The sequence below is a fragment of the Rhamphochromis sp. 'chilingali' genome, assembly GCF_963969265.1.
Source record: "Rhamphochromis sp. 'chilingali' genome assembly, chromosome: 3".
Classification (NCBI taxonomy): domain Eukaryota; kingdom Metazoa; phylum Chordata; class Actinopteri; order Cichliformes; family Cichlidae; genus Rhamphochromis; species Rhamphochromis sp. 'chilingali'.
In genome coordinates, this window is record NC_137931.1 from 43717455 (window position 1) to 43733177 (window position 15723).

At 40.8% G+C, this 15723-nt stretch overlaps 1 protein-coding gene across 1 annotated transcript in view; it reads right to left on the bottom strand.

Moving 5' to 3' along the window:
• The window catches only part of cpamd8 (C3 and PZP like alpha-2-macroglobulin domain containing 8), a 45083-nt gene that overhangs the window by 26324 nt on the left and 3036 nt on the right, over positions 1-15723 (bottom strand). The window contains exons 3-21 of the mRNA XM_080876751.1: positions 14644-14666; positions 13905-14070; positions 13565-13617; positions 12994-13011; positions 12281-12335; positions 11956-12069; positions 11599-11683; positions 9880-9988; positions 9416-9643; positions 8979-9149; positions 8763-8891; positions 8453-8651; positions 8057-8232; positions 6922-7071; positions 6548-6709; positions 6299-6441; positions 4427-4489; positions 3217-3448; positions 920-1073 (exon numbers count right to left, since the gene is read on the bottom strand). Coding sequence (XP_080732877.1) covers positions 920-1073; positions 3217-3448; positions 4427-4489; positions 6299-6441; positions 6548-6709; positions 6922-7071; positions 8057-8232; positions 8453-8651; positions 8763-8891; positions 8979-9149; positions 9416-9643; positions 9880-9988; positions 11599-11683; positions 11956-12069; positions 12281-12335; positions 12994-13011; positions 13565-13617; positions 13905-14070; positions 14644-14666 — 2430 coding nt within the window. The remainder of the gene's footprint in view (positions 1-919; positions 1074-3216; positions 3449-4426; positions 4490-6298; positions 6442-6547; positions 6710-6921; positions 7072-8056; positions 8233-8452; positions 8652-8762; positions 8892-8978; positions 9150-9415; positions 9644-9879; positions 9989-11598; positions 11684-11955; positions 12070-12280; positions 12336-12993; positions 13012-13564; positions 13618-13904; positions 14071-14643; positions 14667-15723) is intronic.

The window sequence follows — 15723 nt, forward strand, 5'->3', positions numbered from 1 at the left end:
AAGTCTATTTGGGATACTTTTTTTTTTCTAATTACCTTAATTAGTTTCTTAGTGAGATGATCAGCAGTCAAATAAATATGTTTTGCAAAATTTCCAGACATCAAAATACATTAGACAAGACAAGCATATCTGTAAAAGGATTCCCAGTTCTTTTGCTGGGGAGCCCACTGGAAATGTGGCCCTGTGCCAATTGTGTCTCTTTGTGTGTGTGTAGTGAGAAGGAAACACAAGGGGCTAGTGGACTAGGAGTGGGGCCATGGGGGGCCCATTGGCCGCCAGTGACCTGCAAACTCATCAACATGCCACTGAGTGTCACAGTGCAGCTCTGGTTACTCCCCCACTGCTGGCCTGCTTTGTTTTCACATGCGCTCCGGAGGGGACTATTTGTAACCTGGGTGGGTGACCAGATCACACACACGGCTCCTTGGCCAGCAAAGCTTTCCTCAGTCATAGGCTCGCCCTTTTGTGTGGAATCACACTGAGTGGACCAAAGTCCTGGTGAAAGCTTGCTGTTGCTTGTAAGTGCCACGCCACTAAAGAATGCAAATAAGGCCATTTCCATGAGTCAGCACAAATCAATCTTGTAACATTCACATTAGCATCAAAACCTTGCATCATTCTTTTTTTCTAAAGAATGGCTGATCTAGAGAATGGGAACTTTATGGCATTGTCAGGTCTGTGCTTTTATAGTACTGGTAACACAATCACCATCCATGAGCATGCACTGCTGCACAGATGCTTCTCCACAGTTGGAAGAAGTGAAAAATTGCTCTCTGACTTTGCCCTGTGGCTCACATATACGTGTCCCAACAAAATAATTATGGCTTCCTAATTAAAACATTTCTGCCACTTTATCAACGTAGTACTAGAAATAAAATAATAAGCGAGTTTTATGAATTTGACTGAGCTCTGTGGATACCTGTGATGTTAACTGATCCCAGCTCAGTGAACGACAATACAATATTTGTAGGAGCAGCCTCTCCAGGAGCAACACACTTCTTCCTGGTGAGATAAAGCTTTCCAGGATGGCCAACAAACTTGATGCCCTCTGGAACCGACACTTTTAAATGAACCTGCGAGTGGAGAGGAGAAGAAGAGACAACAAATCAGAGAAAAGCGATCTCCTCTGATAGCCTTTAATGACATCATATCTGTTAGGCACGCCCCTCCCTCATATAGCGTGCTTCATCAAAGCTCTGAAAGCAAGGGCGAATTTTTTAAATCACACTGTGAATTTTCCATGCTGACTGACTCATGCTTCTCAAACTCCCTGAAGGATTAAGTTCCACTCATCGTCCAATTTTCACAGGGCTCAGTAATGCAGAAGGATCTTTTAACTGTTCTTTATCCGCATGCCACAAGTCATAAATAACTGAGCAGAAAATATAGGAATCACATGTTGCTGGGGTGGACATCAAAGGATGGGCTATTCTGGTTTGCATATTCACCTAACATGACATCAGGGCAGCACACGCACAGGCCATTTAACAGGCTCATCTGCAAACATCATGATGTCATCCGTATGGCGTGCAGGATGGACCCATTTAAGGCCAGGACAGAGCTTAGAAGGCTCTTCGGAGTAAGTGCTGAAACAAACATACTAGGCTAATCTCTTCATGGTCACATTACAAACCTATACTTACTACCGAAGAAGTTATTTCAGTTGAAAATATTTGTTCTGCATGTGTATATAATATCGAACCAGTTCTGATACATGCAGAAATAATAATTTAAAGAAATAGATCAACACAGTTATTTGCATCTTATATTTTAATATTTCCTACCTGGATAATCCTCTGTGATTTATGGCATGTGCCATTTTTAGTGCAGAGCTATGAACAAAATGAAGGACTGGACAAATTCCAAGACGTATCCGGTCTGAACCACAAGCTCTGCATAAAGATCCGCTGGAACGAGGTGTTCTAAGGGGTCCTGAAGTGGTTTGAGAACTCATTTGTGTGTTGGCTGGTTTCATCCCGTTCCAAGATTCCCAAATCTCTATGACTATGGATTTTATCAGCTTATCGTTGACCTACTTCTGTCTAACAACTAAACGGAGCACCTACTTTATGCCTCATTTGACTGACAAACCTGCAGTTTCTTTTTTGATGATCCTTCTCTCTTTTCCTCTTAGAAACCTTTTTCTTAACCAAATCTGGGGTCTGATCATAGTGAGAGTTGTGAGCAGTCTGTCTGTCTGCCTACGTCTTTTATTTAACTATCAAATTCAGATTACTGAGATATTTGCCTAGTGTGGTCTTTTAATTTTTCGGGCGCTACATTATGGGTTGCTCTTCTTCACTTTAATACAATTTTAATGTCATTTTTACTTATACGCAACACATTCTCACTCCCAAAGCGTAACATTTGACGCTAGGTGACAAATCGTCGGTATATTACGCTTCCGGGCACCCAACACGTCTCTATATTACGAGATCGGAAAAATTAGGAAACAGGAGAACCGTTTGGAATGAATCTACACATGTACGTTTATTTTACTTAAATCGCTTTGGAAAACACTATCTAACGTCATTAAAGTGGTGGTTAAGGTTAGGGATGAGGTTATGGTTAGGGCTGGAATACATGGCTGGAACGTCTATTACCACGGGACCGTCGTTCTACTGGATTTCATCCACAACCCAGCACGCAGCATAAGAATGCTGAAGGTCACCTTTCGCGCCGGGCGCGTTCCTATTTAACACCTTGGGACGTGACAAATCGTCGGTATATTACGCCTCAGGAGTGAGAATGGTCTGTTATACAGCACCAAATCACAGTTGTCTTAAGGTGCTTTATATTGTAAGTTAAAGACCCTACGATAATAGCGAGAAAAGCCAACGAGTCCATGTAAGGAAGCACTTGGCGACAGTGGGAAGGAAAAACTGCCTTTAAATAGGAAGAGACGTCTCAGTGACGTCATTGTGGTTCCTAACTTGATGTTCTAATAGACTCTTAGCAAGTTTAGATGGAGTCATTTTAGGATTAGTGTTAAAACTAACTGTCAAGAGCTTGCATAACATGTCATACAAACCTATAATTAGTGAAAATGTATTAAAAAATATGTTCTGCGATGGTTTACAAGTCATAAATGATTAAAAAGCACAGATGTGACATGTCCTGTCTTAAAGAATATGATGTCAAGATTGGACTTGAAGGCAGTTGCTAGGAACTAATGTCAGAGACCTGTCCATCTGCCACATTAAGAAAACATCTTACCGCAGAGCAGGTAGGCAGGTAGTTGTAGACGGTGAGGGGAACTTTGGTCTGCTCCCCTCTGATTAAGCTGTAGGGCAGCGTAAAGTCCACAAAGAAGCGCTTGAAGGTGCGAAGCTCTGCTCTCGTTCCTAACGCCAACCCCTTCTGCTCGGACAGGGAAACAACTTCTGCCACCCATGTGGTGATTGAATCCGGCGCATCCAGGTGCAGTTCAGCTTCCCCAGTTTCAGAGCTGTTACGTGGAGATACAACAGTGGAATAAAATAATTCGAGCATATTTTCTTTTTAAGACAAGCTATTAAAATTCATCAACTACAAGGAAGAGCTTGATCAAAGGCTGGAGATTACTTTAATGTTAGCACCTGTGTCAACACCAACATCTGCACCAATATAACTACAGCAAACACTCTAAAATGGACGGTTTCAAGGGACGGTCAGGTGTTGACCCAATCTGTTTCTTTGAAAGAAATGAGCTGGAGTCATTATTGGCAGCGCTCACTGGATGTTGGTCTTGGCAAACTGCAAGAGGGCACAATAAACTTCAAAAACTGCATGTACAGCCTTCCTTTTGATCAAAGCCGTCCAAAATCCATTTTAATATACTTTTAAGGAAAAATCAGAGCTCTGCACTTCACAGGAAATTAGTGAGAGCTGAAGTCCCATCCAAGGGAATCAAGCATATGGAAATCTATGGGCAATTCATTTATATTGGCTAAACATGAATGGAAGGAGCTCTTGAGAAAGTAAGAGTCTGTTCCAAGATTGAATGAGGCATTTCACACCCAGTGGGAGAAGTGGCGGATGCTGCTGCATGATGGAAGATCGGCCGTCTGGCATACAGCACCGCCTCGCACCTTTCCTCTCACAAATTTCTTCCAAGAGTCTGTCATGTTCACGTTTTCCTTTCCAGTACTCTCCAATCTTTTTTCTTCCAGCTCTACTCTCGCCTTTCTTCTTCTACCTATATTCTGCTTTTCACATATTTCTCACCTCCTTTTTGCTCTCTGTAAATATTTTTCCTGTATCTTTTTCACGCTATCATTTTTTTTCCACATTTGCTCCTCTCTTTTCCATTTCTCTATTCTCTCAAGCACTAAATCACATAAAAGGATAGACAATCTGTTGCACCTGATATATCTAGCCAGAGGCAAGTAACGCAGACACACAGACACGCTCACACAAGACAAATATTATTTAAAGATTTAAATACCTGACGTTGAGGCAGTGCCACACCCAAGTCTCTGGGAAAAATGTACGCCTCCGCCTCTCTACTCTACAGCCAAAACACAAGAAGACATCAGTGAAAAAGCTTTAGCTAATAAAATAACAACATAATGGAAAAATATACTATTTAAAATTCCACAATGATAAGTCACATCATGTGTTTGAAGTTCGGCACTAAAATGAAAAGTATTTGTAGCACAGGGGAATGCAGGCCTAACATGTGAAATCAAACAAAGAGGGCGATCTTGATGTAATTATTATTCTGTTATGGGTTTGCGTTCAGATTCCTTGTTTTCGGTAAAGTACATGCCCATATTACAGTGTGTGGTCCAGTGAAGGATTACAGTTAATCTTCTTCAACAATAATAACCACTTTTTTCCCTCTGACATTAAAGAGGGTGGAGTAATACATACAAGTACACAAATTTAATGGTTTAAAAGAACCTCCAAAACAGACAAGGATCATCTGTTTTTATCAGTTAATGAGCCAACATACACAAAAACAACTGAATAACCTTGACTATGACATGACACCACACCCAGGTGGCTCACAGTTTGGCTTTTAATACCAATAGAGTATGGTATTTGATAAGCTAGTTTCCTATAATTCATGTTTTTAAAATTTATAATGTCCTGTGTAAAAGTCTTGATCCACCCCTCATTCCTTTATATCTTGCCAGAAAACTGCCAAATTTCAATTTATGTGCAAAACACATTATTTAATGTGTTTTGCACAAATGCAATTATTTGTATAGTTCTAACAAATAAATCTCTTGAATGAGCTTTCTTCTGATTTCTCTAAGTATTTTTCAGGAAGAGTTCTCCAGGCTTCTTAAAGGAAATTCAAAGCTCTTCTTTGGATGTTATTTGAATAACGCTGCAGCCAATCAGATACTTTCCAGCTGCACTGCATGGCAGATCAAAATCTGATGGTAGTTTTTGACAGAGCCTCTACCGTACTTTACAGAGGGCTGTAGACACTCACTGCTGCACCTCTCTCCTGACCTCCTCCATACATACTGACAACAATTTGAACAAAAAATGCCAATTTTGGATTCATCACTCCATGAGACCTGTTGCCAATGGTTTTTAGTCCAGTTCTTTGGCAAACCTCAGCCTTTTCCCCTGTTTCCCTTCCTTTACAATGGCTTCTTTGACAGCCACCCTTTAACAGAGATAAATTCTGATGAACAGCGGGCAGTAGTGAACAGCAGATGGATCAGTTGAAGGGCCAGATTAATCTCTTAGGTCCTGTGTCAGGTCTTTGTTGGATTTGTCCAATTTCCTCATTTTTTAAGGACACGCTAGTTTTTGGCTACAGCTCTTTAGGAATCACCTCAATGGTGCAAAAACGCTGACAAATAGAGATTTTTGTAGATTCAACTAAAAAAATGAAGAAATGATTTAATTTTGCAGCGGGCTGCTAGTAACAAAGTGTCTAACGATACAATTTAAAATGCTTTTTTTGCTAAGTTGCCCATTATGTGTAGACACAAGACTGGTTCATCCCTTGAGTTAGGGGCCCTTTTTATGTTTGAATGATTCAACAGAGTTAAGCGTCACATAGACAATCATTTCCATGAAAAATGGTCATGGTCATGAAAATGAATGCAAAAGCAGCCAGTGCCTAAAGAGAAACTTTAAAAGTCCTTCAAAAAGCCTGGAGAACTATTTCTCAAAACCACTTTAAAAAAATGAAAAGTAAAATATAAAGAAACGTCGGCTGGTACAAGAAGAACTTTCACGCCATTTATGAAAACGTTGAATAATACAATTTGCACATTTTTAGGTATGAGATCATTAGAGTTTGCTGATGCCCAGTGGACAGCCTTGGACACCTATAAAGAACATCCTGTACCTGTTTGTGGGGCGGGAGGGCATAGCAGCCACCAAGGTAGAGGTGTGCGGTTGAAAGGCAGGAACAGCTTCATCTGTGTACATGCCCCCACTCTGCCGATGGTTTAAACTCACCATATCTGTCATCACAACCAGTCCCGTTTCCTGTATTAAATATAGAGAGAAGTAAACATCTGCACGCACTAGTACGATTACCTTTTAACCCAGTGACAGCACTAGCTGAGCTCTTTCACTAAGTGTATGTTCTCACTGTAAAAGCAAAGCGCGCGTCCTTAGTGATGTCCCAGTGCCATGGGAACACAGAGGACCGCCTCCGTCTTTTTGCCGTCAGCCCAGGCCACCAGAAGTGTCCGTCATCTTTAGGAATGTTGAAAGCGTCTGAAACATCAAACTCTGCCAGCTCTTTAAACACCTGCAGAGTGAAAAACATATTTATATAAAGTTACAGTAAAAGTAAAGTTATTTACAAAAATACAGCAGGTAACATCTTAAAAACTACGATCTAAGAAAGTAATTTAAACCAGCTCTCTAAATCTATACTATAAAGCGATTTTAAGTTACAGAACGCTTTAATCGATTGTTTATTAAAGTGTAATATCACCATAATCTATAAATATGACCAACCTTTTCAGGACTCAGCTGAAAGTCGGGCTTCAGCAGGTAAAGACTCTTATCTACAGTGGCCACGCAAACACAGGATCCCCTCTGAGCCCGAACGCGCAGGGTCACCGAGTCCCCCGGCATGGACTCATTGGTCGACATAGAAATAGATACCTGCAATCCAAAACATGACACATAAGTGCATTCTGCATAAACAAGGTGCATTTAACACATTTCCGCTCCACAGAATTGTGAATTTGTAAGACTGTACGGTTATAAGTTTACTGAAAAGGTTCACAGAGATGTCTTCAAATTGGTCACTTGAACATAAAACTTGAACCAGAAGACTGAATGTTTCCCTCATGAAAGAGAAAAATCTGAAATATCTATCAAAATGTCAATATCAAATATCAAACTGTCAGGTCAAAAACTAAATAATTTCAGCACTAGCTGGCAGATCCTCAGTGGCATTCGGAATAATATCAGTCTGAGAATTCTAAGCAGCAAACTTTGGAAAGCTCTGACTGAGAGTGGAAAACTACAGCCTTTGAAAGAGGGAGGGATGGCCAGAGTCAGCTTTCACAAATCAGAACTATTTCTCACCAGCACAAAATCACAAATTAACACCGTTAATCGGTTCTGCTGCCCTCCTTTCACCATTCTGTAACCTGTCATCCTCTCCTGTCATGACCCCACCTATCTGCCTGCGGCCTGTGCAGCTGCTGTCTCATCCTGCCCTCACAACCCCCTCCTCCGGCACACATACGCACAACACACACACACACACTTAGTGTTGTAAGGGCATACCAGAGAGCTGTAAATACTTCAGGGAGTTAACTCCACCTAATGCAGGCAGGAACTGGGGATCTCTCCCAAGCCAACACAGCTGTTTGTTTACAGACATTACACTGTGGTGTAATGGTTGGTGCATGGATACTTAGGCTCAGCTCCAAGGTGTATACAGAGAGTGCACCCTTTTCTCCGGGTTTTAATAAATCGCTATTTTAGCAGCAAAAAAACCCCCAAACAAAACATGAAAAGACAAACTTAATTTTGTATATCCAAAAACACTGGTGTTTTCGTAACAAGCATATGCAACAGTACCAACTGCAGTACTTTTCTCTGGATAAATTAAGTTATAATAGTTCTGTTTCCAAACCTGGTTCTCAAACTCGGGCTTGACAGGGATTTGCAGACTGTCTGTGACACCCTCACCGTTTTCCCTCACATAGTAGACCAGCAGACGGCTGAGTGGTGCCATGCTGTGACTAACAGGAAAACGTAGGTAGGACACACATCTGTCCATCTCAGTCTGGGAGGAAGAGCCTGCAACATCTGGCAGAGTGACAGGGTGACAGTGCTTTCTCCAAAACTATCTGGCATTCTGATGTCAAAGACCACTACGATTGAGAAGCTTGGACACTGATTTCCCAAGCACTACAACAATGAAAGAAAAAAAAAGCTGATTCATCAAAGGATTATTCTGTGAAACTTTAGCTCTTAAAATTACCTGGATGACAGTGAAGTTAGAGTTGTAATAAGAAGAAATGAGTACCAGAAGCAGAAGGAGGCAGGTGGGTGCTGTGAATGTTCTTGTCAAAGGTGACTGTGGCCCTTTTTCCTCTGTGGGAGGCTGTCAGGTTGGCTGCCTGTTGGCCTGATAGGACAATGTTTCCCCTGGATGCTACCTCGTAATGCAGGGTGAAGTTACAGGGACAAGTGGATTTGAGAGCCACTTCTGCCTCTTGTCCAACCTATACATGCAGACAGATATAAATATACTTCACAATCTGATGTTTTGAAACATGTTTAAATCATCCAAAGTTAAGCAAGAAACTCATACCACCGAAAAAGGTCACACCTACCTTGAGCGGGGTGCTGGGACTTTGGATCTGGATGTGACACCTGCTAGGAGAGTACCAACTACTGATAGAAAGGTAGCTGGGCAAGTACTGGTTTCCAACTGTCCTGTCCTCAATGGATATCACCTTGGTCTTTGTCAAGAAAATGCAATTAAGATTAGCTTCAAATTACTTCTTGCATCACTCTGTTTATATTACGTGACAATAGGAAGTTCTGACCTCAAGCCAGACATACTGAGCAGCTGCCGGGATGGAAGGGATCTCAAAGGTGGCCTGACCGTCCTTGGAGATTAGCTCGCTGGTATAGACGTTGTCCTTCGGGGTCAGCTCTGCTTTAACGCGCACCTTTACCCCTTCAGCAGGGCTCCCATCAGGATAGGTGACCTCGATCTACAAAGCAGAGGGAAAACGACTGAGTGTGCAAATGCAGACTCATTTGTGAATCAGTAATGTACATGGCTGCATACAGGCTTAATTTAGCTTTAGCATCTAACTGACTAGCAGTTAAAGTCATACTTTATTTAAAAAGCACAACAAATAAATATACTCTGAGCTCTTCTCAAAGCAAATCCCAGTGAGATGAAGATCCAAGCTGATTCGTATTTCTCTTCTCTTTTTTTCCCCACGGTGCCAATAACTTTTTTGTGGGCTCTCACCTTCCCTTTGTAAGGCAGACCAGGCTTGAACTGTTTGCGTGTATCCTTAGAGTACTTGATGTCAATGAGCTGTTTATGGACTGGTGTGGAATCATCAAATGTGGCTTGCTTGCTTCCATCTACGCTGGTCACAGAAGCCCAAATGCTAACAGTCCCTCTGAAGTGATCAGCCACATCCAAGGGCATCATGTCTTTGACGCACAGACTGAAATTTGCAGAGCCTTTGATCTGACAGCAGAAAAGATGTAATCAGGTACAGCAGGACATGTATAATTTTGGTGTCAGGGTTTGGAGCTTAACCTCTTAGATAATAACAATGATTTACAGTGTATGCATAAAACAGTAGCACTTTGAAGGAACTCTGAAGACAAAACAACAATCAATCAACAACCCTGTTTCCATATCAGCTTGGAAGTCTCTAATACATTCACAAAGCATGTAGAATAGGGATTAAATAAACTAACCTCCATAGTTTTTATGACAGGATGGCCCATCTCATGGCGGTAGTAGCCGACCCCATTCACCGTCATATTTACTGTCAACTTCCCAGTTACGGGTTTCCCAAAGGTATATCTGCATAAGAGTGACATGCCAGAGTGTAAAATTGATGTTCTTTTTTGTTGTATTGTAAATAAACATTACAATAATAAAAAACATTTATAACCTATTATCAGAGATGGACATGTAATCTGATTACTTTTTTCAAGTAACGAGTAAAGTAAGGGATTACTATTGCAAAAACGGTAATTAGATTACCGTTACTTTCCCGTAGGAACGCTGCGTTACTGCGTTACTAAAACCATGATTTTTTTGCGAGAATGTCTCATGACAGTGACGTAAGCGAGTGCGACGTTTGTGATAACAGCTGTGTGCAGATCAACAATGGATCATATATCGAGTGCAGAGAGAGTATGAGCGTGCAGCGTTTGAAGCGTGGAAGCACTGACCTTACTTTGAGTTTGATTCCATAAAAAGTGACAAAAACATTAGTGTCCGCTGTGCGTGGGAAGAAAACTTCTTTTTACACCGAAAAAAAACCCTAAACAAGCACCGAGTGCGCAACGACGTAATGGGAAACTCACAGAGAAACTCGCGGATTCTTCACCTGACCGCTGCGGCACACCTGCACCAGGGTAAACCTCCGCCTACCCTGCTCCTGCTTTACAGGTGAAAATAGAGCAACAGGACCGCTAGTCTTTGATTTTATTTATTTTCTGCTGTGTTTTACTTGCATCTATTTGAAAGACTGAGTGTAAACACAAATTTTTTTTTTATTTTATGTGCTGGAATGTGCAGAAAATAGGTTTAAATGTTAAACTAATTTCTTCAAGTCAGAGAATGTTGCATATAATTTAATTTTTGCTTGATGCATAAAGTTAAAAGATCAAAACTGATAAAACAAGTTTAAAAAAAAAGAGACTTTTCCATCTGATTACATTTTGTATGATGGATTATGCAGAAAAAGTAGAATTGGGCTGAGAGATCTATTGCTTTATCACCTCTTCAGGTTGTAAATCGTTTTTTTAAAAAGTAACTAAGTAATTAATTACTTTTGAAAATAAGTAATCAGTAAAGTAACGGGATTACTTTTTGGGGGAAGTAATCAGTAATTAGTTACTGATTACTTTTTTCAAGTAACTTGACCAACACTGCTTACCACTGAGTAAGTCCCCTTCATTCTTTCAAAACTGCTCTGACTTGTGGGGGCATGGAAACAATACCTGCTGGGATTTCATGTGATGTATAGCACCGGGACAATGGCAGTGGGCTCTGTGGACCAGGGTTGTTCTAGTGCACCCCATGGCTGCTCTGTCATGCTGGTAGTTAAGTTTAGAGATCAGGTGAACGCTTTGTGCGCTTTAATGTGTCCTTTAAGCTGATCCTGTGCAGTTTTTGATATGTGGCATATGAGAGCACACCCCCTAAAGGAGGAGGCTACTACCATGGGAAGATGTCCCATTTTGCAAGAATGTTTAGCAGGCGCTGTGTGTCAAAGTCCGCACGTAAGTACCCACCGTTTCTCAGAAGAGTGCTGCACTGGAATGAGATTATGACTTCACCATAGTCAATGGTTTTTATGCTGTGGCTGATTAGTGTAAACAAAGAAACAAAGAAAACACTCCACAAGTCCAGGTTAAAGTCTTGTTCCACTTTCGTACAGCGCTGAATATTTAGTGACTTACCTGGCCCTGACTGTGGCCTGCTCACATAAGTTCAGATCACGGATGTAGCGCGGTGGATCAATCACCAACTCAAATTTGGGCGCCACTGAAAGAGAGGCAGCACAATATTTTTTTTTTGAACTTTTTCTTGTGTTATATCTTATACATCAATAGCCTTGCTGTTTATTTGTAATATATTATTTGACAACTACACACATTTTAGTAGAGTAAAACAGTAAATATGCTTTTAACACAACTTGAAATAAAAAGACAGGCATTTAAAACAGCCTACAATGTTAAAAAAAACATACACACACACACTCATTACAGTGCTCTCAATAAACAATGGCAGGTGTGCGACAGTGTGTAGGTCCTCACCATATTTCTGCACTTCAAACGACTTGTTATAGGTGTGGCCCTGCACCTCCACGAAGACAAACCAATCTCCCAACACAGGCTGGTCAGACAGAGGAAAGCTCATGTTCACCACCCCTACAGGACGCAAAAATCTAATTAACACATTTAATTCCTGTGTCCTTGATAGTGATTAACCAAACTGTAGCAATCATATATCACCGTTCTTCAATTATGAGTCCAGAAAAGTAGTGTTTTAATTCAATCCCCCAGAGCAACCTAGCAATGAAATGTAAACGTGCAGCTTACACAAAGATGATGTAAAAATACTGCAAATGATGCGGCTCACCACAGCAGACAGAATTAAGCCCTCTCCACTGCACCATCCTGGATCCTCGTGGATCCTGGAAGATCAAAGCAGGATGTCACAAACCAATGTTAAGATTCCTTTACTTCACATACCGAAACAAAAATGCGGTACAAGTTTAGTTGCTCAGTGAATGTTGTTATCACACAATAGAAAAAGTCATAAATAGTTTTATTATTGCTGAACAGTCCCCTCACTGAACTTGACCCAGATATCTGGGTTCTGATATATTTTCCAAAATACTTTTAAAACTCTTTCCAAAAATAACATATACTGTAGTCTATAACTGAGGAAGAAAAATGCATCTGTGTGCTTGTTGCTACTGTTAACTCATGTATAAGCTTTTCTTCGCTTCCCATGAAGTCTTTGCTTGGTGTTTTCCAAATATTTCCTAAGATCTGGAAAGATGAATGAAGATCCAATGTGAGCTAGGTTTGCTAATACAGGGATTATAGTGTGTTGTAGATGTACGGATACAAAAAGACAAAGGAGAAGAGAAGAGAAGAGAAGAGAAGAAAAGAGGTTCCTTTCATGTTGTTTATCCTTGTACTGGTCCAAAGAGCACCCTGTTATCTAGGTGAGCTGCCCTGACTTCTGCTCTGTAATCTCCAAGCAGGCTGGGAACTAAAATTGCCACTGTCCCATCCCGGACGTGGCTCTGCCAACCCTGGGTGGTCCTGTCAGCCTGCACTCACCAAAATATATGCCTCAATCTGCAAAAAAAAAAAAAGAACAAAAGAGAGAAACACAAGAAAAAGTTGCAATAAAGTTGCTTAAAAAAAAGTACAAATCCTGTGTTTTATCTCTATGCTTCATCCCATTCATTTCGATTTCAACAATTTTCTGTCTGTACAATTAAGTATTGCCCTTTTACCTGCAATGTACCTTTATAGCTGCAAACATCAATAAGCTGTCTGTGTGCACAGTTGCACAGTATTTTTGGAGTCATTGCTAACATTCCAAGAGAAATGAGTCTAGCTTGGCTACAGTAAATAGGCAACTGTACATTTTCTTGCACACAGTGCAAAGTTTCTCCTCTTAACTCCACCAATTAAAAGGTGGAAAAGTATGCCTGTAGTAAACACTCGGTCATAAATCAAAGTCTGTCTGTCAACTCTGTCGTAAAAACACAGGTTTTGCTAATAACCCAACCCATTTTTATTAAAGATTATCATTCAATGGGTTTACTGTTTATTGTGAATCTGCTGAAGAAGCACGACAAATTGCTTTAATATTTGTCTGAATATGAGATCAATTCGGAATTACCTTCTCGTTTACTGGCCTCAAGTCAGGGTCAACTGTGTAAACGTTGATGAGAACTAAAGACAAAAAAAGAAATGCAATAATCTTAAAATAAGTCTTTCGTGTTTCTAATCAGAAAAATCTGCACGCACATGAAAATCTTGATACTTCTAAAGAAAACAACCCCAGCTGTCTGAAGTCATTTGATGGGTTGAAATCCTTAATTATGCAATCAGCAGCTATGTCTACAACATTTGTACAGCTCAAATGCAGCATCAACATGCCTGCATCCCCTGACTTATTTCCACTAACTGGCATTACTCTGTGATTAACTGATTAACTACCAGGTGCACTATGAGGGAACCTTTATGTTTGGGTTTGTAGATGGGTTTGTCAGTCTGGATGAACACAGCTGTGCCCTTGCTCTCCACGGTGACGGTGGTGTAGTTGTGGAAAATGTAACCTCCTTCCGCGAGGTGACGGTTCCCCCAGACCTTCAGGTGGGCCTGGCCTCTCAGCCCTGAGGGAACCTGGTGGCGTATACACACATCCATAAACGCATACAAAAGCAAAGTCAGCGGGAACTGAAAACGTAAATTAGGACTGAAGTGTTTACTCGAGGCTGAATTATTTGCCGTGATTTATTCAATTTCATTTTCTAGAGAACAAAAGCTCCAGAATAACAAAAACAGATTTAAAAAAAAAAAAAAAAAAGCAGAGAAGACGTCAGCCTCCAACAGAGTACGCTTCACGCGACAGTATTTTACGAGAATGAGGGTAGAGGTTATGAGAAGGGAAGGGAGAGAGAGAGACAGAGGCAAAGAATCTCTAAAAGTCGTGCATACTAGATTGATCTATTCCAGCCTTCGGGGGCGGCGGACCATACATGCACGTCAACAGCTGTTGCATATTATATCGAGGCTGTTACCTTATTCCCAATGAATGAGCAGAGACAGATGTTGCATTACAAATAATGTTAGTGTTGATTTGCATGTTGCTTGAGGAATGTGCACACAGCGGACAGGGGGCTCTCACTACTGTGCAGCTGTCACTGCTGCTGAGAAAATAAAAGCGCACTTAGTGGCACACAAAGTTCGACTCACCTTTAGTTTGATGGCGCCTTTGTCTAAAAGGAGAAAAAGTGAGATTTAAAGTAAGATTTTTTCCCCCCACAGGCTCTGCCATACACACTCGATTAGACCACTGACTGCACCTCAGATTTAAGTGCAAATAGATAGAGGAATAAATTGACTTTGAATGGGTTTTGTTGGGTTACAACCACTCTTTTAGAGGTTTCTATTAACGATGTGCTTGATGATCAAGTCCCTGAGACTCAACACATTAATAAGCTATTCGCTAAAATGGGGAAAAACTGGATTTCTGTAGTTAAAGGATGTGCAAAGTTTTTGAAACCAAACCCAATGAAACAATTTGTCCAGACTTTGATATTGTCTCATCTTGATTATTGCCCAACATTACGTGGCACAAAGAAGTAGATTAAGAAGTAGCAAGTGGTAGAAAACAGAGCAGCACATGCTGTCCTTTGTTGTGTGTACAGAACAAACATTGTAACAATGCACAAACGCCTCATGCTTTTGTTACAAACACTCCAATGATTTTGTTTGAAAATGAATGACAAATTATTCTACCAAACACGCCACAGAGAGATTTTATAACTCACAGCAAGAACCAGTTCAATCAGTAGAGCAGTTTTCTATTGGTCTGTTATGGAATAGAATTCATTGCGAATGTAGCAGAACTAGTGTGCACGTACGAATAGTATGTCATCAGTGCCTAGCTTGATGCGGAACACCATTTGTGTTGTGAGGAGCTGTTTGATTGTTTGCATGTGTGGTTCGTTTTGTTTTTGTTAAGATGCTGTACGGCTTTGAGTAATCAGTTACAGTCAAAGTGTAGAGATCTGTGACCCCAGGAAGAATAGCTGCTGTGCTGCTACAGCTAATAGGGATCTTAATAAACCAAGCTAAACTAAACCTCAGTTTCTCACAGATCTGTAAAGTGATCAATAAAATGCATGCTTCTAACATGCTTTAACTGTAAGCGCTGTGGTTAAGTCAGTTCAGTTGCTGTTCCAGCTGCAACCTGTCTCCTCTAAGCAGAGTCAGCACCATCTATCTATGCTGTCAAACAAATCACACAGTGTGTACATTAAGTGGCCGATG